The sequence below is a fragment of the Oryctolagus cuniculus genome, chromosome 9 (assembly GCF_964237555.1).
Source record: "Oryctolagus cuniculus chromosome 9, mOryCun1.1, whole genome shotgun sequence".
In the NCBI taxonomy this organism is placed as follows: Eukaryota; Metazoa; Chordata; class Mammalia; order Lagomorpha; family Leporidae; genus Oryctolagus; species Oryctolagus cuniculus.
In genome coordinates this window covers 100,646,122-100,673,893 of record NC_091440.1, presented here as the reverse complement: position 1 = coordinate 100,673,893, position 27,772 = coordinate 100,646,122, and the positions used below count along the sequence as shown (strand labels likewise).

At 47.5% G+C, this 27,772-nt stretch overlaps 1 protein-coding gene and 1 pseudogene across 1 annotated transcript; one reads left to right on the top strand and one right to left on the bottom strand.

Annotated features, from left to right (window-relative positions):
• LOC138843649 (alpha-2-macroglobulin-like) lies at nt 1-27,772 on the top strand. Its single transcript, XM_070048339.1, has 7 exons — nt 1-8; nt 18,080-18,244; nt 20,315-20,387; nt 23,911-23,979; nt 24,864-24,966; nt 25,428-25,469; nt 25,810-27,772. The coding sequence occupies exons 1-7, from the start codon at nt 1-3 to the stop codon at nt 25,824-25,826; spliced, it is 477 nt and encodes a 158-aa protein (XP_069904440.1). The 3' UTR covers nt 25,827-27,772.
• On the bottom strand, nt 20,408-22,938 carry LOC103349050 (zinc finger protein 628-like; annotated as a pseudogene).

Sequence of the window (27,772 nt, the reverse complement as noted above, 5' to 3'; positions counted from 1 at the left end):
ATGGACAGGTGAGGACCCCACGCGAGGGGCGGGGCAGCCGCGAGGCCCACGGGGCGGGGTCCTCCGGTTCTGTAGCTCGTGTTCCGGCGCGAGGGAAGAGTGGACGACGTCCGGTGTTTAGCGCTGTGGAGACGCGCGGCCATAGAAAAGTAAAGGAAGGCAGTCGGGGTGGGGCTGCAGGGAAGGGTTGGCCAGCGCACGCCTGGCGGCCAGTACCGCAGGTGGCGCGAGGGCCAGACTGGCCTAGGAGGTCAGCCAAGTCCTGGGCGCTGAGGCGTGCTTGGGATCGGCGGGGGCAGTGCAGGTGTGCGCGCTCACCAGTTTCCAGTCCTGAGAGCAGCGGCTGGCCACCTCTCTCTCTTGGTATTCCCAGCTCAGAGACCTGAGAAGACTCTTGGCTTGGGACAGGAGCTGGAGCAGGAAGGCGGGAGAGGGCAGGGAAGCAGGCGCTGGGCGGGACGTGGTGCAGGAGTCCAGGGTACTCTGCTTGCTGGAGACATTCCTGGAGCTGTCTGCACAGCTCTGGGCTGCAGATGTGTGCCTGCCAGGGGTGCCTGTGTGGCTTCCCCAGGTGGTCTGTGGTCTTCACCTCTCTGGAGGTGTCCTTTCAGGAAGCCTCCCCACAAGAACCAGGGGTTTGAATGCCCTGGAGCAGTTGATTACTTTGCATAATCGAGTACCTGCCCACCAGCCATCCCTCCACCTCTGGTCATTATGAGTCCCCTAAAGGATGCCGGGAAAGCAGCATGGCAGTGACCTCTCCTTATAACTGGACTGAGGGACGCCCCACAAGTCTTTGAGGCCAGGGTAGTAACCATAGGTCTTGGGTTTATCACTGAAAATAAGTGGGTTTATATTTGTTAGTATGTGTGCCTAGAAGAGAGGGACCTGCCAGACAGCTAGATGTGACTTCTAAAGGAAGTGATCTTAGGTCGGGAAGGAGGGCCCGCAGCTGTCTGAGGCCCCTGAAATCCTGTGGCCTGGTGCTGCCCAGGCAGCCGCAGCTGGGGCTCAGAATTCCGTCAAGTTGACAATCTGTGTGGCCTGCGGAAAATGCTCTAAATGTCCACATGAACCTTTTCAGAAAGGGGGCTCCCCGGCCCTGGGAGGGGGGCAGGTGTGTCCTAGGAGCGCCGTAATAAAGGCCAGTGTGGCGACCTTGACCTGGCTGAGAGGCAACAGGCCCGAGAACTGGTGCAGGTTCCGGGACCTGGTGCAGGTGTGTGTGCCTTCTCCACGGACGGACGGCTTCAGAGCAGCAAGGAGCTGGCTCCTCTGGCTCAGAGTCCCTGAAGCCTCCAGGCTGGGACACCTGTTCTTCCACTTTAGTGAGGTCTGCTGTCTCGCAGGACCTGGAGAAACACAGATTGCTGGACTCAGGTCAGCACATCAGGTGGAGACCAAGACCAGCAAGTTCCTAAGTGATGTCTCTGCTGCTGCTGCCACCGCTGGGCTAAAAATAAGAGAACTAGCCTTTCCCTTTGTGGGAGGAGAGAGAAGCGAAGAGGAGGGCCAGGACTTTATGTTCAGTGTTTTCCTTTGAGCAGAGTTGTAGAGAGGAAAACATATCAGGTTTCAATTGTGACTTTATCAGTATTTAAAGAATTATTTGATATTAATTTGGTGTTTTGGTTAATAGTTTTAATTCCATGTCAATATGGAAGGTGTTGGAAGAATTAATCTTTTAAAGTACCAGAAAACATTTTACACATAGTATGTTTCATGTATATATGATTTTTTGTATGTTTCAAGTTAATGTTAAATGGAGAGACATTTGTAGAATGGTTTTTATAAAGTTTAATTAAGACCAAAATTGGCTGGCACCGCGGCTCACTAGGCTAATCCTCCGCCTTGTGGCACCGGCACACCGGGTTCTAGTCCCGGTCGGGGCACCGGATTCTGTCCCAGTTGCCCCTCTTCCAGGCCAGCTCTCTGCTGTGGCCAGGGAGTGCAGTGGAGGATGGCCCAAGTGCTTGGGCCCTGCACCCCATGGGATACCAGGAGAAGCACCTGGCTCCTGGCTTCGGATCAGCGTGGTGCGCTGGCCAAAGCGTGCCAGCCACGGCGGCCATTGGAGGGTGAACCAACGGTAAAGGAAGACCTCTCTGTCTTTCTCACTGTCCACTCTTCCTGTCAAAAACAAAACAAAACAAAACAAAAACAAACAAAAAAAGACCAAAGCTACTGTTACTGTATTACTTAATATTTTATATGACTTTGGGGCTATCTGCTACAAGATGTTTTAGAAATCATATAAAAATAATTCAATGATGATTTGAAATATACAGTAAATAACTTAGCAAGGACTTTGGTGGATGACATTAGGAACACATGAACTCATTATATTTTGCAGAAGCTGGATCTGTCATGTTCTCTAAACATTGGACGTAGAAAAAATAACCCAAAAAGAAAGGTATTGTTAGTAAAACATAGACTGGTAAAATGAGTGTTTTTTTCTAAAAAGATTTATTTATGTATTTGAAAGTCAGAGTTACACAGAGAGAAGAGGGGCAGAGAGAGAGAGAGAGGTCTTCCATCCGATGGTTCACTCCCCAGTTGGCCTCCAAACCCGGAGCTGCGCCAATCTGAAGCCAGATCCAGGAGCTTCTTCTGGGTCTCCCACGCAGGTGCAGGGCCCAAGGACTTGAGCCATCTTCCCCTTTCCCAGGCCATAGCAGAGAGCTGGATAAGAAGAGAAGCAGCCGGGACTAGAACCGGCACCCATATGGGATGCTGGCGCTTCAGGCCAGGGCATTAACCTACTGATCCACAGTGCTGCCCCCTCAGTGGCTTTTTAATTGAGGAAAGAAAGGCAATTTTATGAATGAGAGAATTTATTTTTGAAAAACATGCACGTTTTCTCCATATATAAATTCATTATAATGAAGGATTATACTAATAAGAATATTTCTAGGATTGCTAAAAAAAAAAAAGACTGCATGGATTTCCAAAATCCTTTACATTAATACACTTGCCTTTTCATGCAACTTTCCACGTGCTTCCAGAGTCCCCTCGTGCATGTTGGGGTGCTGGCCCCACACTGAGCTGGACCCCCACTCCCACTCTGGGTCTCCTGTCATCGCACAGAGGCCCTTGCTGTGGAAGTGTTGAGGAATGAATGAAAGAACGCAATGTCTGCCTTCCCTCTAGATCACTGGAGAAGCCCGTGGACTCTCCCAGGATAGTGAAGGTGCAGCCGGGGTGCTCTGTGTTGAACTGAGTTGTTTCTCGTGCACAGAGGACAGGTCGCAGATACAGAGCAATGGGTGCTCTCAGTTCCTACTCGGTTGGAGGTCCTGCTCCCTTTAAACCTGTGCTGTGGCTCCTTCCCTAGCAGCCCACTAAGTGTTGTTTACCTTGAGCAGTGACCCCTGGTTAATTAACTGGGACAGCTCAAGTCCTTCCTTGACTGCTGGCAACACTGGAAAGTGCTGGACAGCTATTTCTTTTTTGTTTAATTTAAAAATTCTAATCAAAGATAAATGTGTATCAATTCAAAAGTTAGATTGCTCAAACTTTGTTCTGGGCATTTCCAGGTCTTTTCAGTGGTTCTTCAGACCACAGTTATATTTGTACAGCATATTTCAATTAGAAGCTTATGCCACTGCTTCTCTATTGACTGATTGATCTTAGTCACTGGTGTCCTCCTGTTGAGATAGACAAGGTAGCAGCTGTCTAGCCAGGCAGCTGTCCATGGGCTCTGAAATGGTAATTGAGGGAGTGGTCTCAGCCCTTTCCCACCCCCACTGTGTTCAGTGACAGCTAAAGGCCATGTCTTCCCACTGCACAGCAGCACATACTGGCTGTCCATTGCTCTGCTGGGGAGTGCAGTCTGGCACTCTTTACCATTTAATATCCATCAAAAGCTGGGAGACATGAGATAGGTGGGACTTTTCTAACGATGTGTGGTCCAGAGGCAGCACTGTAGCACAGCAGGTTAAGCTTCTGCCTGTGACACTGGCATCCAATATGGGTACCAGTTTGAGTCCTGGCTTCCCCACTTCCAATCCAGCCCCCTGCTCATGTGCCTGGGAAGGCAGCAGAAGATGGCTCAAGTACTTGGGCCCCTGCTTCCCACAATGGGAGAACCAGATGGAATTCCAGGCTCCTGTCATCTGCCTGGCCCAGCCATGGCCATTGGGGCAATTTGGAGAGTGAACAGTGAACAGATCACTGTTCACTGTAAGGCTGTGGGGCTGCAGCCTTAGCACTGGCTAATCCTGGGAGGGGCAGGGAGACCTTGAGATTTGAAGACCAGGCTAGCTGGGTTCTTATGAAGTTCCCTGTTGTTCTGCTTTGCTTCTGCTCTTCTCTTGGTGTCTGTGTCACTTGAGTATCTGCAAGAGTGCTTCCTTGTTGGGCAGGCAGGTGGACAGGGCAACGGGTGGATCCCCTTCCCACTTAGCCCTGATTCTGGCCATTACTTTTTTACATTTAATTCTTAATTTCTTAAAATTTTTTTTTAATTGAAAACTTTTATTTAGGGGCTGGCACTGTGGCACTATGGGTTAAAGCCATGGCCTGAAGCACCAGCATTCCATTTGGCCACCAGTTCTAGTCCTGGCTGCTCTACTTCCAATCCAGCACTCTGCTATGGCCTGGGAAAGCAGTAGAAGATGGCCCAATTCCTTGAGCCCCTGCACCCACAGGGGAGACCTGAAGGAGGCTCCTGGCTCCTGACTGTGGATAAACGCATCTCTGACAATTGTGGACATTTGGGGAGTGAACCAGAGGATGGAAGACCTCTCTCTCTTTCTCTGTCTCTCTCTGTAACTGTCTTTCAAATAAACAAAATAAATATTTTTTAAAAAACTTTTATGTAATAAATATAAATTTTGATAGTACAACTATTGGATTATAGCAGTTCTTCCCCCCATAACCACCTTCCCACCCGCAAACCATCCCATCTCCTACTCCCTATCCCATCCCAATCTTCACCAAGATTCATTTTTAATTATCTTCATATACAGAAGATCAACTCTATACTCAGGAAAGATTTCAACAGTTTGCACCCACACAGACATACAAAGTATAATGTACTGTATGAAGACAAGTTTTACTGTTAATTCTCAAAGCACAACACATTAAGGACAGAGTTACTACATGGGGAACAAGTGCACAGTGATTCCTGCTGTTGATTTAAGAGTTGACACTCTTATTTATGACATCAGTAATCACCTGAGGCTCTTGTCATGGGCTGCCAAGGCTATGGAAGCCTTTTGTGTTCACAAACTCCAACCTTATTTAGACAACACCATAATCAAAGTTGAAGTTCTTTCCTCCCTTCAGAGAAAAGTACTTCCTTCTTTGATGGCCCCTTCTTTCCACTGGGATTTCACTCACAGAGAGCTTTCTTTTAGGTCATTTATATTTATTTATTTTATTTGAAAGTGAGAGTTATACAGAGAGGAAAAGCAGATAGAGAGAGAGAGAGAGAGAGAGAGAGAGAGGTCTTTCATCCAATGGTTCACTCCCCAATTGGCTGCAATGACTAGAGCTGTGCCAATCTGAAGCCAGGAGCAAGGAAATTCTTCCAGGTTTCCCACGTGGGTGCAGAGGCTCAAAGACTTGGCCCATCTTCTTACTGCTTTCCCAAGCCATAGCAGAGAGCTGGGCCAAAGCGGGGACACAAGGTTCAATGATGTCATTGCTTCCACAACAACCACAATGTCTAGGCTCCCTTACTATGGGCAGGGCACAGGTTCTGTGGCTGTGCCAGGGCAGAAGGCCCCTTGGGGGTAGGGGACACAGTTGTCTAGCCTACCCTACTGTTCTCTGCCTCAGGGCTAGGCAGGGAACTGGGTACCCCCTTCGTGCCTGTTTCAGAGAGAAGAAATGTCAGAGGAGGGAGGGGGTTCAGGCCTGTGTCATCCAGCACAGAGGCTGGAAGCTCGCAGGGACAGTGCCCTGAGGAGGCAGGGGAATGGCAGGGAGCAAGGGGCCTGCTCTCCTGCACCCCATCCTGGACGCACTCTTTATCTGGGCTAGGCTCTAGGGTGGCTGCTGTGCTCCCCTGGCCGGTAGAAGGACATGGGACTTGGAGGTAAATAACTGGGCCGTCGGGGTCGTCAACTCCTCTCCCTGACCAGGCTGCCTCTCCCCATGCTGGGTCCAGGCAGCAAGAGTAGAAAGGGCCTGGCCTGCCCTGCTTTTCCCAACCATCCCCCCAGGGACTGCTTTGTAGAGCATGAGCATCCATGGTAACTCAAGGGCCAGTGGGGTCCTGCTGCCCCAGGGTGCTTGACATCCACACCCACCCCTCTCAGAGCCCAGCCTGGCAGTGCCCTGCACACCAAGGGAGACTCTAGTTCAGTGGGCCACGGACTGGCTTGGTGGGGAGGCCCGTGCCCTTGGAGGGAAAGGTCTGGTTCTGTGGAGTCCTCCACACCCTGCTCCAAAACACAGAGCAGCAATGAAGCTAAGCCTGCAAACTCACCCCATCCCACAGCCTTGGCCACAGAGACATGGAAGTGGGGACTGCAGACCCCACCCTGTGTCTGGCTCCAGAGAGTGTCCTCAGGCTTGGATGGAGTCCCTGCAGCTCCAGGCTTCAATTCCACTGCGATCACCCAAGAGGGATCCGCAGAACCGGAGCAATTACTTCCAAGGGGATCCCCTTCCCAGGGCCCAGGCCTCTGCCTGTCAGGGACCTGGCCCTGTCCAGACTCATCCAGTCTGCATCAGGTGCTCTCCGCACTCGTGCTGTGAGTATGCAAGGCTCAGTACCCCATGAAGCCATGTGGAGCCACAGCTCCTTTGCATGCCTGGTGTGGAGCCTGTGTCTTGGAGTAAATGGTAGAGATCTGTTCTCCATTTGGGGTAGGTGGAGGCAGGCAGGGCAGTAGCCCCAGAAAGCCTGGGACTAGCGTGAGGAGTTCTATTTCTGCAGACCAGTGCTCTGGCCTGGTTCCTTTTTCACAGTCAATCTCCAGGTATAACTCCAGCTCTGCCCTCTTACCTGGGCATGGGGTGCAAAAGTTGTTGTGTGAAAGTCACATTTCCTTTGTGTGCTATGGTACCCTGGTCTTTAGAAATCTGTGCTCTCTTGGGTGGGTACCCTCGAGGGCCGACCATTGGTCAAGTCCCAGGAGGGGCACTTGGAGGCCTGGCCTTCAGGGCCCCAGGATGCCTCAGGGGAAATAATTAATAAGTGATTTGGACCAGTTTGTGATGGGCTAGCGGCTTTTTGACACCAGTGTTTTTCTGGGTGCTGTGAAAGTGTAGGTGCTATAGGATCCCAGTCTCAGGCTTCCCCACCCCCAAAACATAGACATTCACAGTGATATTTAGTCATGTGGGGATGATCACTTAGCCTGCACTGTCCCATTTCAGCCCATTACCATGCCAGTACTGTGGGATTCCTTGGCTGCTGTAAATTGCATTAGATGTCTGTGGAATTTCTCAGTTTTCATTGCATCCTGAATTTGTCTGTTCCATACACTCCCCAAGGAAATCACCTGTTACTTTAATACACAGCCCCCTGTCAGATGCCTATGTTTGAGGACCTCATGTGTCTAGGGTCAGCTGTGTGGCTGGACATCTCACAGTTTGCTACTGTGCTCCTGTGGCCCAGAGTGGAATTCAAATGAAAGAAAGACAAGGCTGTGGGAGTAGATTGAGCAAGACCCGACCTAGCTCCTTCTCTCCACGTGAATACATTGTTTCTTTTGTCCTTTCTATTCTGCAGTGAAGCCTTCAGAGCTTTTCGTTTTTGTTGTTGTATTTTTAGTTCTAAAGTTTCCATTTGATTTTTCCTTGTATCTTTTTATTTGCTGTGAATTTCTGTTTGTTTGTTGAGCTACCCATTTTATTTGTTTCAAGTGTGTTTGCAAGTGCTCATTCAAGCATTTTTATCACAGGCACTTTAAAATCTTTGTCCAAAGGTTACAGTATCCCTGTCATCTCATTTTTAGTGTCTGTTGATTGTCTTTTTTCACTCCCTTTGATATATTCCTGGTTCTTGGCACAATGATTTATTTTCTATTCACACCTATACATGTTTTATTCTTTTGATAACTTACATCTGATTTACATCTTACATTTGACTGTTTTTTATTTTTTTTTTCCTGATTCTGCTTCAGCTGTGGTGGGAGGAGGCACTGCCTCATTACATCCAGGGCAGGTAGAAATTCAGGCTCCACTCTTAGCCTCTGTTGACACTCATGATAGGAGGGAGCTCCTCATTGCCCTTGGGAGGGGACAGGAGTCCCACCTTGGGTGTGGTCTCCTCTGACTGTGCAGTACTGAATGTTGTTCCATGTCCATCTCTAGGATTATGTCTCAGCATGCTATCTGGATTCCTGGACAGCACTGAGCAAGCGTCACTGTGCCTTGTGGCTGCTTCTCAAGGTTGGGAGTCTTTGAGAATGCTCAGCCTTTACAGCTGTGACTGTGTATGTGATTGTTTAATGGATAATACCCATAATGCTCATTTGAACAGTTGGGCACACATTGCCCAGAATCGTACATCACTTCTTGGCTCCTCCTTTTACTTTTGGTTTGCTCGGCGAATTCACATAAGGGACTGATCATCCCAGAATTCGGAACCAAGTCATCTTCCCTCACTCAAGAGAGGTGACACTCCAGAGACACCATGTGGGCATACGGCCTTGACCTAACGAATCAAGGAAGTCCCCCTCTAAGCACAGGACATACGATCTGATACACGACTATCTGTTTGTCTAACATAGGAAAACCTCCTGCAAAATGCCATCAACAGCTGAGGTGCTAGGAATTTGCTTTGTTATGGCAGCAGTGCTGTTCGTGTCTTTCCTTTGGCTAGAGTTGGTGTGCTGTGCCACTCTTAAGCACTCAGACATGGGAAAAATACCCCCCCGCTCAGAATCCCATGCAGATTAACAAACATAGTGAATCTGTGAGTGATAAGAGCCTGACACTCCAGGTCCATGTCTCACAGACAACAGTTGATGACTTAGAGAGAAAGAGCTCCGACAGTGAAAATAGCAATGTAGCATACAAGGTAGCAAACAAGGTAGCAAACAATGTAGCAATGCCTAGTCAGCCACCCCCCACATACCTGTGGGATGAACTTAGAGGACCTCGAGACAATAACTCATGTGAGGTCATCCCATCTGCACCCAGTGAGGATCCCCACATTTGTGGCAGTACTTGGACACCCCAAGCTCTTAGGGCAGCCGCTAGACCCCATCCCACCTGCACGTTTGCTGTTAATGTAGGAGCGGATACAGAATTCAGGCCCTGGATTCCAACACCCATAAATGACCTTTCCATGCTAAAAAAGGCTTCTCAAGAGTCAGGTCCTGACTCTCTCTACTTTGAACAAGTGCTCACACAATGGGCAGCAAGCCTTCAAACTCATTTTGACTGGATTGCACTGCTCAAAGCATGTTTGTCGAGACCACAGTCTTTACAGTGGAAAGCTTCCTATCAGGAAGAGGCTGAAACTGTGGCAAGGAATTATGCTGCCTATGGAATAGCAGTAACCTTTGACATGCTTACAAGCCATGGCACCTACATATATCCTCATGAACAGGCCCGCATTAGAGTAGTTGCCTATTTTGATCAGGTCAGAGATTTGGCACTTAAAGCCTTAAAAAATATAAATCCTCCTAATATAGTCAGCTCTTTAGAAATCTAGTTCAAGACCCAGGCAAATGGTTCCCCGATTTCCTTGCCAGAGTCTTGGAGGCAGTAGAGAAAAGATTACTGCCTGGCCCCGATCAAGACAATTTGGTCAACCAATTAGCTTGGGAAGGTGCCACCAAAGAGGCAAAAGCAGCAATCGCCCAGTCCATAATGAAGTCATTTCTAAATGGATAGTAGCCACAAAGGAGGCTACTATGCTGATACACCCATACTGCAGCCTAACTGCAGCCATTAACAAATTGAACACAAAGAAGTCTAATGACCCTCCAGTTTGCTAGGGATGCCAAGAGATAGGACACCTATGGCGAATCCACCCAAACACTGAAAGATGGAGCAAGTCCAAAATGCTGTGTCCCAGATGTAAAAAAAAGCTTTCGTTGGGCAAAAGATTGCAAGACCAAGCCTTTAAACTCCCAGTGGGGTGGCCCTCAGCCCAGCAAGTAAGAAGGAGTCCCACCACCATTAACTGGTCGATGCCCATCTTCAATCTGAGGCCAAAATTGACCCTATATTTAGATGACATTGCCTTTGTGGGTTTAATTGATACGGGAGCAGATGTTACTGTCTTAAAAATTAGGGACACAAGAAAAATGCAACATTGGAAGACAGCACCCGAACCTGACCTCCAAGGCGTTGGAGGATTAAAATTGGCTGATCAGGTCATCATGCCTGTAATGTGGGGAAATGACAGTGGAGATACAGGAACCATCTTTCCACTAATTGCTGAGGTTTCCATGACCTTATGGGGGAGAGATGTGCTCTCACAAATACAAGCGGTCCTTACTATGGATCACAAATCTCCACAAGCCAACAGCTTTAATGGAGAACCTACAAGTAAGATTCACCCCCAATTCTAGGGGCCACTGCCCACCTCATACAAAAGCCAAGCCCAATCCCCATTGAATGGGAAAAAAAAACAGAAAACATCTGGGTAGAGCAGTGGCCAATGATACAACCCAAACTTAGCATCCTTAAAGAACTGGTACAGGAACAATTGGAAAAGGGACACATAGAACCCTCCAGTAGCCCTCATAACACGCCCGTTTTTGTGATACTAAAGAAACAGGGAAAATACAGGCTTCTACAGGATTTGAAGAGCCATTAACAAAAACATAAAAAAGATGGGAACATTCCAGGCTGGCATTCCCCATCCAGGGGCCATTCCTAACGGATACCACATAGTTACCATTGATATCAAACATTGCTTCTTTTCCATTCCCATTGTGGAGCAGGATAAGGCTTACTTTGCCTTTACTGTATAGGAGCCCAATTTTCAGCTCCCTGAAAAAAGATTCCAGTGGACAGTACTCCCACAAGGCATGAAAAATAGCCCTGCCATTTGCCAAAGATATGTTTCTCATGTGACCAGCACACTTAAAGATCAGTGCTTGGTCATACATTATGTGGATGATATCTTACTTGCTCACAAGAATGCAGCAACTCTGAATGCCTGTCTAAGTGAGACAGTAAGAAATGTACAATTCCTGGGTTTGTCTATTGCTACAGAAAAGGTACAACATTTTCCTCCCTTTCAATTCTTGGGTTATCAAATCTCCTCCCATATATCTCCAATGGGCCCAAACCTAAAAGTCAAGCATAAATACTCACTTAATGAACTTCAGCAACTGTGTGGCCAAATCACTTGGCTGAAGCCCTTCCTTCCCCTAACACCTGCAGAACTTAGACTGCTATATGATTTACTGACTAAGGGAAACAGCCCTTCTTCAAAAATCATATTGATACCAGCAGCCAAATCCACTATAGAAAAGGTTAACACCCAGTTGTCAAATTTAAAAACCTTTAGATATGACGCTCAGGTGCCTCTATTTGCCTTAACCATATCTACCCTCAAGGCCCCCTTAGGAGTTATTTGGCAACAACATGGACTACTTTTTTGGGCGCACATAGCCTGGAGCGATTGTCGTAAAATAGTAAACAAAGTAGATGCCATCCTTATGATGGGACTTAAATTAAGATATTATACCAATAAGATATTTTTTTTTTGACAAGCAGAGTGGACAGTGAGAGAGAGAGAGAGGAAGTTCTTCCTTTACCGTTGGTTCACCCTCCAATGGCCGCTGCTGCCAGCGCACCACGCTGATCTGAAGCCAGGAGCCAGGTGCTTCTCCTGGTCTCCCATGCGGGTGCAGGGCCCAAGGACTTGGGCCATCCTCCACTGCACTCCTAGGCCACAGCAGAGAGCTGGACTGGAAGAGGGGCAACCGGAACAGAATCCAGCGCCCTGATTGGGACTAGAACCCGGTGTGCCTGTGCTGCAGGCAGAGGATTAGCCTATTGAGCCGCAGCACTGGCCCCAATAAGATATTTAACACAGAGCCAGACATAGTGGTCCTACCTCTATAACATTTAGAACTGTCAACATTGATGCAGAATAGCACGCTCTTTCAAACTTTAATGATAAATTTCCCAGGACAGGTTGACAATCACCTGCCAGCAGACAGGCTACTCCATACACTACAAACCTTAGAAATAGACTATCCAAAACATGCTTTCTCTGCTAATCAACCTACACCCATGGCACCATGTGCGTTTACTGATGCCAACAAGTCACTGTTTGGAATAGTGATCAAATCTTTAACAGAAAAAGATAAGATCCATGTAGAACCCCACAGGGTATCAGCACAGTTGGGAGAAATAAGAGCAATAGTCAAGGTTCTACTCCTTAGCCAATATGGACTGGTAAATATATATTTGGACAGCAAATATTCAGTACAGGTAGCAAAGACGATCCCTTTTGCAGTCTTTAACCCAACCAATAAGCCAATTGACCAGATGTTCACAACACTTAAAGAGCTAACTGAGAACAGAAAATACCCATGGTATATCTCACGTGTAAGATCACATACTGGGTTACCTGGCTTTATTTTCCAAGGCAACAGAAAGGTTGATCGTCTTATCTCCTGCAACACGGCTTTCATTGGACACTTAGAACAAGCCCGTATTTTACACCAAAAATTTCATGTCAGCAAACAACATAAAATTGCTTTTCCCAGAGCTAACAATGAGCCCAATGCAAACACCTAGTGCATTCTTGCAAGAATTGTGCACCCCTCGCCCCATTAGGCCCACTGCAACAAGCAGGAGTGAACCCGCGAAGCCTTGCTCCTAATAAGCTATGAAAAGTGGACATCACCCACATTAATTCCTTTGGTAAACTTAAGTTTGTCCATGTGGTGGTAGATACTTATTCAAAGGCTGTATTTGCAACAGCCCAATCTGGAGAAAAGGCTAGTATGTGAGGAAGGCGGTTAAATCAGCCATGCTGGTCCTTGGTGTTCCCTGGACCATAAAGACTGATAATGGGCCAGCGTACATATAACAGGAATTTAATTCCTTCCTGAAATCTTGGAACATACAGTCTGCCACAGGTATCCCATACAACCCACAGGGACAGGCAATCATTGAAAGAACTCATAGGACAATTAAAGATCTCTTACAAAGACAAAGAAACAAAAAAGATTGAATCCTCCCAAATTCTTTCTATGAAGCCAGCATCACCTCAATCCCTAAGCCAGAGAAAGATGCAGCATTGAAAGAAAATTACAGACCAATATCCCTGATGAACATAGATGCAAAAATCCTCAATAAAATTCTCACCAATAGAATACAACAACACATCAGAAAAACCATCCACCCAGACCAGGTGGGATTTATCCCTGGTATGCAGGAATGGTTCAATGTTCACAAATCAATCAATGTGATACACCACATTAACAGACTGCAGAAGAAAAACCATATGATTATCTCAATAGATGCAGAGAAAGCATTCGATAAAATTCAACACCCTTTCATGATGAAAACTCTAAGCAAATTGAGTATAGAAGGAACATCCCTCAATACAAGCAAAGCAATTTATGAAAAACCCAGGACCAGCATCCTATTGAATGGGGGAAAGTTGGAAGCATTTCCACTGAGATGTGGTACCAGACAGGGATGCCCACTCCCACCACTGCTATTCAATATAGTTCTGGAAGTCTTAGCCAGAGCCATCTGGTAAGAAAAAGAAATTAAAGGGACACAAATTGGGAAGGAAGAAGTCAAACTATCCAAAAAAATAAAAAAAATCATATGCCCTCAGACCCAAAGCTTCCTTTTCACTATCAGTTTTCTTACTTTTGATTCCCAATGGATCAGCCCAGCCTATAAACACTGGGGATCCTTTCCATCCCAGACCCCAGCCCCTATGGTTAGGTGGAAAGACCCCCTGACAGGAGAATGGAAAGGACCACACCCTCTGCTCACCAAAGATTGAGGATATGCTTGTGTCTTTCCAGAGAATGTGGAACAGCCCATTTGGGTACCAGCCAGAAACGTCAAGCCTGTAACTGACAGCCAACCAGAATCAGCTGAACAAGACTGAGAGTCCACCTTGTTAGCAGACGCACCTGCCCTTTCATCCTATCCTGAGAAACTGCCCATAGCCACATCTGTTACTGTTTATCTGTACCCCACTAACTCTGGTCAGCCACTCAGACGGCCCACAGCCTGTGTGCAGTCATGCCATTCCTGATTACCATTGTTCCTCATTCCTACCCCTATCTGAGCAAGCAATCCTGTGGTCTCTCGATTTGAGCACTGGTTAGTCAATGATGCGTAAGATCCCCTGGGGGACAACCTAAGACAGGCACAACTGTGATGGAGACCACATGGAAACGGGGTCAACAATGGTATGGCCAAAATTCATGCCTCCCATTGCTCAAAAATAAGCGAAAAGGGGGAAATGTGGTGGAATGAGGTGAAAAGGTCATATCAAGATGGCCACTGAGGTGAAAAGTTCATGCCAAGATGGCCACTGAGGTGAAAAGGTCATGCCAAGATGGCCACTGACAACAGAAACTGCCTGGCAACAGGCCATGATTAGATGGCTTCAGAAACAACATGACAACAGAGGAAACCACATGACAACAGAGCCTGACTGATGGCAGGCCATGATTGGATGGTTTCAGAAACTGCCTGGCAACAAGAGCCTGACTGGCAACAGGTTGTGATTGGATGGCTTTGGAAACTGCCTGGCAACAGGCTGTGATTGGTTGGGGCATAGACCGCCCCTTGACCGGATTGGCTGGTCTTGATTATATAAGCTGTTGTACTAACTGAAATAAACAAGTCTGCAGGATTCTTGCCTCAAGCCCACTTTCACCTGACTCCCGGGGTCTGTGTGGTGACTCCGTGCCTCTTGCCTCCACCACACTCCTCCTCTCAGAAATGAATCCACTGCAACATTGTTGAGAAATCAACTGCAACAGCTATTAGCCTGGCCCCAGCCTTTAAGAAACTTTGTGAAGTGAAGCAGTAGATGGAAACTATCCCTTGCATAGAAAATTAAAAAAAAAAAAACAGAATTCAAGTGTTTATTAATTTCACTGTTTTTAAGTATTAGGTTGTGGGTGGCCTTGAGACATAATGAGTAAAACTGCTGCTTGTAATGCCGGTATCCTGTATGAGGATGGTTTGTGTCCTCTCTGCTCCACTTCCATCCAGCTTTGTGTTAGTGGCCTGGGGAAACCAGCATAAGACAGCTCAAGTGTTTGGACCCCTTCCACCCATGCAGGAGACCTGCAACAAACTGCTGGCTCCTGGTTACATTTCTGTGGAGAAGAACTTGAGCTGGAATTGAATTCATTATTTTTTAAAAGAATTACTTGTTTTGGGAAGGTCATAGGATGGAATGCCTAAATTTTACATCTATAATAAAGTTATTGTAAGAACAGTTGATCACAATAAAATAAAGTCATGTTAGTAGAATACACCTGAATAATGCTACAAAAGTAGAAGTGTGAATAGTTTAAGGTATTTCATACCTTCTGTGTCTGTGTTCATATGTGCTATGTATATTTTACAAAGTGGGAGTGCAACTGTACCACCTTGTGTGCCTCAAATTTTGACACTCACATGGTGACTGGGGCCCAAGGACTTGGGCCATATTACACTGCTTTTCCATAAAGATTAGAAGGGAACTGGATCTGAACTAGAGCAGCCTGGACTCAAACCAGTGCCTATATGGAATGCTGGTGCTGCACACTATAGCTTAACCTGCTATGCCACAATACCATCCCTGGAGTGAGTCTTTTTTAACATGGACATCAATTGTAGACTGTGTTATAGGTATGTGATGTGTTGATACATTTATATATTGTGGAATTTTCAAATCAGCATGAGCATATCTGTGTCCTTAAAGCTGATAGTTATTTGGGCTGTAATATTTTTATGTTTCAGAAACACAGAGTGGCTATCATTATCTACAGCCAGCCTACTGTGCAATAAGGTGGCAGAGCTTATCTCTCCTCTCCTCTAACTTACTACCTGTTGAGCAACCTTTCCCCATCACTGCTTCCCCTCTACTAACCTCAGTCTCTGGTAGCCAGCCTTCTTTCTTCAGATTATGAGCTGAAATGTTGTAGAGTCCACATTTGAGTTACATCATGTATCAGGTATACTGATTTTCATCATGTTACATCATGTGTATAGGTATACTGACTGCATTTCGCTTGGATGTGTACCACGTAATGGGATTTCTGCTTCACTGTACAATGGTTCTATTTATAATCACTTAAGGAACTTCCATAATGTTTTACATAATGACTGTACTAACTTGACTCCTCAGCAACAGTTTGTAAGTGTTCCTTTTCTGCCATATCCACACCACAACTAGTTGCTGCTGTCTTTTTAATAGTAGCCAACATAAGTGGACTGAAGTGGCAGCTCCCTGCTGTTTGGTCTGCTTTGCCTTCATGACTAGTGGTACTGAATTTTTTTCCAATACCTGTTGACTTTTTGTAAGTCTTCTTTTGAAGATTCTCTATTTCCTTTTTGTTTTTGGTGTAGAGTTGTTTGCATCTTATATATGTAGGATATTAACCCTTTTTCAGATGTGTAGTTTGAAAATATTTTCTTCCCTTGTATAGGTTTTTTCTTCAGACTGTTGATTCTTGCCTTTACTTTATTGTTTGATGTGATCCCATTTTTCTGTTTTGCTTTTGTTTCATTTGATTTTGGGGTCTTATCCAACAAATCCTTGTGCATTGCAGTATCCCATAGCATTTAACTTAGTTATTTGAACAGTTTATTATTTTCAGGATTTACACTTCAGTCTCTAGTGCTTTTTAATTGATTTCTAACGTGATGGGAGACAAGGGAGTCCAGGTTCCTTCTGCATGTCGATATCCTCTTCTCCTGGTAGCTGTTATTAAAGTGATGGCTTCCACCTGTGTATTCTGTTATCACCTTTGTTAAGTCTATACTAAAAAAGCAATTTACAGATTCAACGAGATCCCAATCAAAATATCAATGACATTATTCTCAGATATAGAAAAAATTGCTAAAAATCATATGGAAACTCAAGAGATCTGAGATAGCTAAAGCCATCTTTTTTTTTAATCTTTTTTTTTTTTGGACAGGCAGAGTGGACAGTGAGAGAGAGAGACAGAGAGAAAGGTCTTCCTTTGCCGTTGGTTCACCCTCCAATGGCCGCCGCGGCCGGCGTGCTGCGGCCGGAGCACCGCGTTGATCCGATGGCAGGAGCCAGGTTCTTCCCATGGGGTGCAGGGCCCAAGGACTCGGGCCATCCTCCACTGCACTCCCTGGCCACAGCAGAGAGCTGGCCTGGAAGAGGAGCGACCGGGACAGAATCCGGCACCCCAACTGGGACTAGAACCTGGTGTGCCGGCGCCACAAGGCGGAGATTTAGCCTAGTGAGCCAAGGCACTGGCCTAAAGCCATCTTAAACAACAGAACAAAACGTGGCATCACAATACCAGGTTTGAAGACATACTACAGGACTGTTATAATCAAACAGCCTGGTACTGGAACAGAAGTGGGCATGATTTTACTTCTCCTTTCCTCTGAGAAATCCAGTGATCCTTCTTTTGAACTCCTTTTCAGGCACTTAATCAATCTCTTTGTTTTCACACTCTAATATTGAAGTGTTGTTGTCTTTGCCTTTGAGGGAGTCATGTTGTCTTCCTTGTTATCATTTGTAGTATTTCAGCTTTTATTTTAGGCATTTGTGAAAAACTTGTTGGTTTTCTCCACTGATGCATTTTATCTTTGACCTATGCCTCTGTGGCTTAGTGGAGTGTCTACCCCTGGTCAGTGCTCAAGGATGAGGCAAGAATCCCAGGTGACATGCACATTAGGCATGCTAGATCTCTTCTGTTGTCAGCAGGGGGAGAATGTGATCCCATCTGCTAGGGTAATCACAACCTCACCTTCTCTCTTCCATGGTGGTCAGTGCCCAAGTTCAGCCCACCTTGGTATGACCCTCATCCATGCTGGTGCATGAACTACAGACAGGATCTGTGCAGTCTTCAGTGGAAGCATAATCCCTCTGTGTTGACCTCCCATGGGCAGTTAGGGAGCTCTGAGCTTCTGGTGCCAGACTCAGTGATTTCCCAGAAACCCAGTGACCCTGCCCCCACATCCTACTGTGAAGTCACAGATCTCCTACAGTCACAGTGAGCGATGCTCTCACAGTCTTGGGTTGCAGAGAATCCTTTCTTGGTCCTACCATCCTCCCAGTCCCTGGAGGGAACACAGCCATTCCCAGAATCTGCTACCAGCAGGTGCCTTGCCTTGTGAACCCCAGAGTCTGTGATAGGTAAGAATGTGTGAGCACCTCACAGTCCTACTTGGCTGCTCAGCCTCAACCCTCCTGGCCACACTCAAATTCAGTGGGAAATGCAGATTTTCCCCTCTGGTAAAATCCCCTGATTGCATCCTCGAAAGCCTCCACTGCCTTTATGTATTTGAAAGGTAGAGTTACACAGAGAGAAAGGAGAGGCAGAGAGAGAGAGAGAGAGAGAGAGAGAGAGAGAGAGGAGAGAGGAGAGAGGAGAGAGGAGAGAGGAGAGAGGAGAGAGGAGAGAGGGAGAGGTCTCCATTTCCTGGTTCACTCCCTAGTTCTCTGCAAAGGCTGGAACTGTGCCGATCCATAGTCAGGAGCAAGGAGCTTTTTCTGGATCTCCCAGGTGGGTGCAGAGGCCCAAGAACTCAGGCCATCTTCTACTGCTTTCTCAGGCCAAAGCAGAGAGCTGGATCAGAAGTGGAGCAGCCAGTCATGAACTGGCACCTGTGGGTGACAGTACTGCAGGCAGCAGTTTTACCTGCTATGCCACTGCAGTGGCCCCCATTTGTATTTCATCCTCTGAAAAATACCTGTTCTTATCCATTGCCCACTAGTGAGCAGGATTGTTTGTTTTGTTGTTCTTAAGTTTCTGGAGCTTGGCATATATCCTGAATATTAATCCTTTCTTGGATGCATGATTTGGGATTCTTTTCTCCCATTCTGTTGGTTTCTTCTCTTTGCTTTTATTTGCTGTGCTTCTGTAGTCTTTCCAAGAAATCTTTCTTTAGGGCAGTGTCTTACAGCATTTCTTCTATGTTTTCCTGCAGAAATTTGGTGGTTTCATGGAGCCAGCACTGTGGTATAGTGGGTAAAGCTGCCGCCTGCAGTGCCAGCATCCCATATGGGCACCAGTTCGAGTCCTGGCTGTTACACTTTCAATCCAGCTCTCTGCTATGGCTTGGGAAAGCAGTAGAAGATGGCCCAAGTCTTTGAGTCCCTGCACTCGCATGGAAGACCCGGAAGAAGCTCTTGGCACTTGGCTACAGATCTATGCAGCTCCGGCCATTGTGGCCAATTGGGAATGATCCAGTGGATGGAAGGCCTCTCTTTCTCTCTGCCTCACCTTCTTTCTCTGTGTAACTCTGAATTTCAAGTACATAAATAAATCTTAAAAAAATATAAAAGATATTTAGTGGTTTCAGGTGTTTAGATTCTTGATCTATGAGTTGATTTTTGTTTAGGATATAAGGTAGGGGTCTTGTTTCATACTTTTGCATTGAGAAATCTATTTTCCCATTACCATTTTATTAATACTTTACTCATTTGAAAGTCAGAGAGAAGGAGTGGCAGAAAGAGAGAGAGAGAAAGAAAGAAAGGGAGAGAGGTATTCCATTCACTCATTCACTCCCTAGTTGGCTGAAACTGCACCTATCCGAAGCCAAGAGCCAGGATCTTCTTCCGAGTCTCCCACATGGTATAGGGGCCCAAGGACTTGGGTCATCTTTCACTGCTTTTCCAGGCCATAGCAGAGAGCTGGATCAGAAGTTCAGCAGCTGGAACTTGAACCGGTGCCCATATGGGATGGCGGCACTGCAGACAGCAGCTTAAACCACTTCGCCACAGCGCTGGCCCTCCCACCACCTTTTGATGAAGAGACTTTCCTTTCTCCAGGGAATTATTTTAGGTCATTTGCTAGTGATTAGTTGGTTATAGATACATGGGTTAATTTCTGTTATGTTCCATTGGTCTATGTCTGTTTGGGGGCCAGTGCCGGACTGTTTCGATGATAACAACCCAGTAGTATATCTTGAAATCTGGTATTGTGGTACCTCCAGTATTGATTATTGCTTAAGTGTGCTTTAGCTCTTTGGGATCATATGTGTCTCCATATGAATTTTAGTGTCTATTTTTTTTTAGCTTTGTGAAGAAAGTCATTGGCATTTTTTTATTTTTTATTTTTTTAAACTTTTATTTAAAATGAGATTACTCTAAGTTAAAGCAAACAAACTCATGAAAAATAGAATGGGAATTGAACCTTAAATTATGGGTAACTTTCCAGTTTAGGATATTTAATTATTTTTATTTTTATTTTTTTATTTTTAGAAATCCGCGATCCTTATTAACCAAGACTGGCCCACAGATCCTGCAGTGTGTAGGTGGGGTCTGCGTGAGGCAGGTGCGGGCACCCGTGGGGCCTCAAAACATGTACACCAGCTGGATGGAGGTCAGGGTCTGCAGGATCTGGATGGAGGGCAGGACCTGCGGGGTCAGACGCCAGCCCAGCTCCTGTGGGGACCACTTGTTCCATCTGGGCCGGGGAGCAGCTGGGAGCCCGCCAGGGGCAGCAACAGGGTCAGGCAGCAGCGGCAGAGGGGCCAGGAGCTGCAGCATAGCAGCGCCTCCCCTGGTGCTGCTGCTCTCCAACAGCTCGCTGGCTAGGGCGCTGAGGATGATAAGAAGCTTCTGCCAGGGCGTGCCGGGGGCGGGCGGCTCGCTGAGGCCAGGGACAAGGGTCTCAACCTCCTGCACACACAGCCGGGCCTGCTCCCGGTTGACTCTGCTCAGCACTAGCACGCCCTGCAGCCCCTCGTCCATCTGCAGCATCTCGAAAAGGACGTCCTGCACCACCCCCATGCTGGCCTCCGCGTCCCCCGCCTTCCCAGGGCCTGGGCCCCTGAGCACCTTCTCTGCGGCTCCACCTGCACCACCAGCAGGTTGGGGGCCTCAGTTGTCACAGTTGCCCCGCTGGAACCCGAGAGCTGGCCCGCCACGGGCTGCAGCTGCACCGTGGTCACTTCCTGGGCCACCTGCAGCTGGACCTCACTCACTTCCTGCGGCCCTGCCTCCCCGCCTCCTAGGTTCTGCAGCACAATCAGACTCTGCCCTCCCGCACCAGCGCCTGCAAAGCCCCCTCCCTGTCCCCCTAGACCTCCAGGGCCTGGCAGCCACATGACTCCCGCCCCCTGACCAGCTTTCCCCACTGCCCGCTCAGACGGCCTCCCGCGGCCGCACCGGGCCCCAGCGCCGTCGGAGGGCAGCAGGATGAGCTTGGGGGGTGCGGGCGGGGCCGGGGTGTGAGGGGCTGCAGGCTGCTGGGGATCAGCGGGAGGCTCTGGGCGGTCTGCACTAGGAGAAATGTCTGAGAGTTGGGAGCTGCTGGGCCCGGGGCCGGGGCCAGGGCCGCGCTCTCCCCACCCCCCGCCACCTCCAGGGAGAGCGTGGCTTGGAGGTTGGGGAGCACGTGCACGTCCTGCGTGGCTAGCGGGGCCCAGGCGGCGGCCAGCGGGGCAGGCGCATGCAGGCCGGCCGCTGGGGCTGCGGCGTCCGCAGCGCCGCCAGGGGCGTGCGTCCGCATGTGCCGCTGCAGGTAGGCGGCCATGAAGAAGCCGCGGCCGCACACGGGGCAGGCAAAGGGGCGCTCGCCCGTGTGCACGCGCTGGTGCTGCCGCAGGTTGGAGGTCTGGGCGAAGCTCTTGCCACAGACGCCGCAGGCGTGGGGGCACTCGCCCGTGTGCACGTGGTGGTGGCGCCGCAGCCACGACGTGTTGCGGAAGGCCTTGCCGCACTCCCCTCATGCATAGGGGCGCTCGCCCGAGTGCAGCCGCAGGTGGTACTGGTAGTGGGACAGCCACTTGAAGGTGAGGCCGCACTGGCCGCAGGTGAAGGCGCGCAGCCCCGTGTGCACGCACTGGTGGTTGGCCAGCAGGGAGGAGCGCTTGAAGGCCTTGCCGCACTCTGCGCACTTGTAGGGGCGCTCCGCAGAGGCCGGGACAGGCGGGGCCAGCGACGGCGGGGCGGGGCGGCGGGAACCAGCGGCTCCTGGGGGCAGGTGGCCTCGGCCGCCTCGGCCTGCGGGGGCGGCCGCGCGGCCGCCGCCTCCTCCACGTGGCACTGCGGGTGCGCCGGGAGGCTGGCCAGCTGCGGGAAGGCGCCATCACAGCTGCCACAGCGGAAGGCCTGCCCACCTGCCAGCCCGTGGCTGTGCTGGTGGCAGGAGAGGCCGGCCACCGTCCGGAAGGGCTTCCCGCGGGGCAGGCAGGCAAAGCCGGGCGCGGCGAAGGGCGCGGGCTGTGGCAGAGAGGACCCGGGGGCCAGCGACGCCAGAGGGTCGGCCTTGGGCTGCTCACGGGGCGTGTCCTGGGGCCTGGGGCATGGCTGGTGCTCCAGCAGCAGCTCCTCGCTGCCGAAGCCCTGATTGCAGCCATGGCAGCGGTACACCAGCTCCACCTTGGTCTCAGTGGCCGCCAGAAACAACTCGGGCACCAGGGGCCGGGGCGGCGGCGGGGGTCGGGGGGCGCGGGCGGGCTGGGCGGCTATAGGTAGTCCTTGGTCACCAGGACTTTGCCAGCGCGAAGCTCTTGTCGCAGACGCCGCAGGCCTAAGGGCGCTCGCCCGTGTGCTGCCACAGGTGGTACTGCTAGTGGGACAACCACTTGAAGGCCAGGCTGCATTGGCCGCAGGTGAAGGCGCGGAGCCACATGTACACACTGCGGTGGATCTGCAGCAGGGACGAGCCCTTGAAGGCCTTGGGGCAGTCTGGGCACTTGTAGGGCCACTCGCCCGTGTGCGTGTGCTGGTGGTGCAGCAGCCACGAGGACCAGCAGAACGACTTGCTGAACTCCACACACCCATACTGGGCTGCGGGAGCGGCGGGGACTCGGGGCCTCGCTTCTCACCGGACCCGTCCACAGTGGAGGCAGGCGCCATGTCCCCAGGGAGCCGACCATCGCACCTGTGGCCCCGACCCAGGGAACCAGGGCGGGGAGCCCCATGGCCTTCCCGCGGGGGCCTACGGAAAGGGGGCGCCCCGGCAGCGGCCTGTAGGACCCCAAAAGCGGTGTCCTCTTGTGACGATCCCAGAAACACAGACTCCGGACCAGAGGATGCAATAGAACAGGAGGTAATTTTATTTCATTTGTACAAATGGGCCCTCTACTGCTGCAAGCAGCAAGCAAGCGAGAGGAGCCCCGAGCAGCTATCTCACACAGCTTTTAAAGGGCAAAACCACAAAATTAACATATTATAGGCTGGCGTAAGTTCATTGGATAATTTTCAGTAGCGGGCCTTGTATGGCAGTCTAAAAGTGGTAATGTCGGTGGAAAAGTACTAGGTCAAAGGGATACATTAGGGGAGGGGGTTTCTAGGAGAGAGGAATAGGTTGCTACGTGCCTTGCAGCTTTCTTTGTTAACCTTGAGCAAGCGTAGGGAAGGGGCTTATCTACAAGGCAGGTGTTTTGTGTATCTCTGGTTAGTAGCTGACTGCTTTCTCTGTGAACCGGTTTACTCCCCATTTCCCAAGGCCGTCTCTGGAACGGTTTGTCTCAGGAGCCCCATTTTTTTATGGTGGCTCTTGGCTCCTTTCAGGCCATGTGGGACTGGGGGCCAAGGAGGGGGACGGGGGCGTGCTGCTTCTCGGCGGCCCCCATCACAAGGCACCCTGATTTATTTTTTCTTCAGACAATCCACTTCACACCTAGGTCATGTGCCATACCAATATTAAACCTTTCAATCAAATTGCTCTTTATTTTTAATTTTACTACATTACCTCTTTGCTTGCAAAAGGTAAACAAGGTAATTTGAAGGAATTATATCCCCAGGCGCATGTTGGTAAGAAGAAAATCTGCTTTTCTATGGATCCTCCAGATGTTTTGTAAGTGAATGTTATTTATTAATACTTGTGGTGTCTGAATTGTCTTCAGCTCGAAAGATCTGACCATGTGAACCAGACAGAAGTGAGCACCAACCATGTCTTGATTTACCTGGATAAGGTGAGAGCCCTGACAGTATAGTCACAAAACCTCTGTGTGAGAATCCCTCTCACGAGTCACCTGGAACTCGATGAATGCATTGAGGAGACCTCTCCTCCATGCTAGAAACTTGGGATTTCCAATATTAATTCCAATGAATGTTCTCCTCTCATTTTATATATTTACACCTTGGTAAAATGACTTATAATAATGGGATGTAAATATTTCTAAGACCCTTGAGCAAGAAATTCTCCACAAAATGTGCTCATGATATCCACAGTTACTTTGAAGATACTAATCAATGTGGGGAAGTAACCACTGTGACTAGTCAATTATTGTAACTGCAGCCCCCACCAATAATATGAAAGGTGTAATACTGTCAAGCTCACTAAGGACTTGGACCATAAAATACTAAGACCAGTCCACCAATAAACGTATCTGATCTTCTAGATACACATGGTATCATAGTTTATCCAAACATATATTGATTGGAATTATGGTTTGTAAATTTTACAAAACTGAAACAAAGCTGCAATGATCAACTTTTCATATATGTCTTTGAGTCTATGGAAGTATTTCTACAAGCTTCAGAAGTGAAATTGTACCAAATCTCTGGATAGTTAAAAATGAACACAGATAGGCAACCAATCAAAAGTATGTGTCATTAACTCTCTATGAATAGATAGGTATTGGTATTTATAGGGACATATGAGATATGTTAGTTAAGAAGTAAGTTGTTGGGGGGAATTTCTTATACACTCTGAGGGCTTTCTGTGTGATATAAGAACCTCACAGTAGACTATTAGTTGATAAAGTTCTTTTACCCAGACAGGTGAATACTTAAATTTGCTCAAAGAGAGAAGAAAGGTTCCAGGAAGATCATTTAATTCCCTTTTGCTTTCTAGGTATCAAACCAAACACTGAGCTTGTCCTTCACAGTTGTGCAAGAAATTCCAGTAATCGATCTGAAGCCAGCCATAGTGAAAGTCTATGATTACCAAGAGACAGGTGAGTAAGAGTGAATGTCACATGGCAATTAAATGCTGATCACAGAAATTGAATTTGAGAAGAGCATTGGGATTATTTATTGAATTAAATTCTCTTATCACTTCATTTTATCTCCATTAAGTGTGATTCTCCACTTTTGTCTTCTATATACAATGTAGAAATTACCTACACTGTAAATTTATCAACTACTGTAGGGCATTCAGTTTTCTTTTCATCAGATAAATTAACTGTAGGGAAACATAAGATTTAAATAAATATTACATCTGAACTATCAATCAAGAATAGGGACAAAATACATTGTGTTTGAAAGGACAATACAAAGCAGCAATCAGAGCATCAAGTGAAAGATGATAATGTTTCTGATACATTATACTTCTTTCCACAACAAAGATTCCTCCACTGGCCTGTATCCCACAGATGTCTGTTTTCCCTCTTAGATAACAATGGTTTTTGTCTTTTAGATAAGTTTGCAATTGCTGAGTACAATGCTCCTTGCAGCAAAGGTAAATGATTCCCATGCCCTCAAAATGCAGTCAGAATTTCTTGGCTTGTCCCCCACATCTCCTCTTCTCAAAATTTTGGTTAAATATGCTTCATAGACCTCAGGCTATTTGTACTGCATACAATTATAGAACAACACATGTATTGGAGAATACCAGTGATTCTGTCAAAATCTTAGAGGGTTCAGAGGGTCTCTTGGGTAATAATGTGCCATAGAGCTCACTTCCCACTAAACTATTGGGATTTCCTGAGTCACACTGTTACCTGGAACAAAGAGAAGGAATAGTCTTTGCTCACAGAAATGCAAGTCCATCTGAATTTTCTTTTCCTTCTCCACCACAGATGGAGAAAATGCTTGAAGGCCATATCAATGACAGGTGCTTGACTGGTATCCCTGTTCTCAAGACATGAGATAAAAAAGACATCAGAAAAAAAACTATTTTTGTATAAAAAGACTTAGGGTTGGGTTAATTTTATGAGTATAAAAATTAACTGAAAAATTGATCTCTGTAAGAATTAAGAATGGGAAATGAGGAGGGAGGAGAAGGAAGGCAGGAGTATGGGTGGGAGGCATGGTGGAGGAGAAGAATCATCATGTTCCCGAATCTGCATATATTAAATGCATGAAGTTGTATTCTTTAAACAAAATAAAATAGTAATAACAGACTTAATGAATAAACCTTTTTCTGATCAATCTTTATCACTGTTTGTTCAGTAAACCTTTTGCTTATATTTCCATATGATTCCCAATAGAATACTGAGATTAAATCACATAGCAACAAAGGCTGAGGGACATCAGAGGTAAAAACCAGGTGTGCTGTTCTGAGTAGGTGTCATGTAGGGGTTTCAGGAAAAGAAGAAAAGTATCGGATTATGTATGACAAAAGAACAAAAGTGGTTTTGATTATGGAACTTCTCACAGAAGAAGTCAGAGTGGATTTTTATGAGCAAATGAAAGACATGGCAAGGAAATATTTTGCACATTAAAAGGAAGAAATATATGAGTTTTTATATATTTGAAAATGCAGAGCAATAAAGAAGAGAGAGAGATCTTCCATCTGCTGCTTCACTCTGCAGATTGCCAACAACTGGAGCTGAGGCAGGCCAAAGCCAGGAGCCTAGAATTTGTTCTGGATTTCCCACATGGGCAGCAAGAACCCAAGTACTTGGGCTAACAACTGCTGCATCTCAGGATGTGCTTTAGCAGGAAGCTGGAATGGAAGCAGAATAGCTGATACTCAGACCTTGGCACTCAAACCTAAGATTCAGGGATCTCAAGTGGTATCTTAACTGCTATGTCAAATGCCCTGTCCTAGAAATACAAGGTAGATTATTTTGAGAGGCAGCATAACTAGTTGGTACTTGACCTAAACTGGGAGTTGTGTGCCTTAAGTGAACCAAAATTTGCCACTGACCAATATGGGTCTTCACCCTTGGGTCTCAGATTCAATAATGGATGACATACTCAAAGCAAGAAAGAATGTATGTGAGCAAAGCCAAATATGAGTTTTATATTGAAGCATCTTTCTCTGGAGTGAGGATGAAAGGATAGCTATGAAGTGAAGGAGATATTCAGATGCAGAAATCAGCCCTCTCACAGGATCTAGTATCGTCATCTCTAGTGTCTTCTGTCTTTCTCTCTCTTTCTTGTTTTGAGATACTTTATTTTCCTTGCAGTAACTGTGGATGGGGAGAAAGCAGTTTCCATTAAGTGGAAGGGGAGAAAGAAGTTTCAGGAGAGTTTGCAGAAGTTCTAGGGAGGGGTTAGGATAGGAGGGTTCAGAGTCAAGATATTCTCTGGGGGCAGTCCTAGGAGCCCTAGTCTTCTTTTGGCACCAAAAGGATAATTAATATTCAATTTAACAGAAGGCAAGTGTGAGCAACATAAACTGAGAATTCAAAAGGACTTTGAAGTTCAAGCAATGCTCAGTTCTATCTCTGGGCTGGGAAAAAATAAGAACATAAAAACCATTATTTGGAGGATGGATGCTTGGCCCAGTGGAGAAGCCTGCAGTTAAGATGCCTGAGTCCCATTTCAGAGTGCTGGTTTGAATGCCCATCTCTGACCCCCACCTCCTGCTTCCTACTGAATGCAGATCCTGGAAGGCAGCAGTGATGAACCCATGGTTAGGTCCCTGCCACCCATGACAGAAAGCTGGACTGCATTCCTGACTCCTGCTTCAGCCCCAGCCCAGCCCTGGCTCTTGTGAACATTTGGGAAATGAATCAGTGCTTGAGAATTCTCATTCTCTCTTGTTCTCTCTCTCTCTCTCCACCCCTCAAGTTAAAAAACAGAACTCTCACT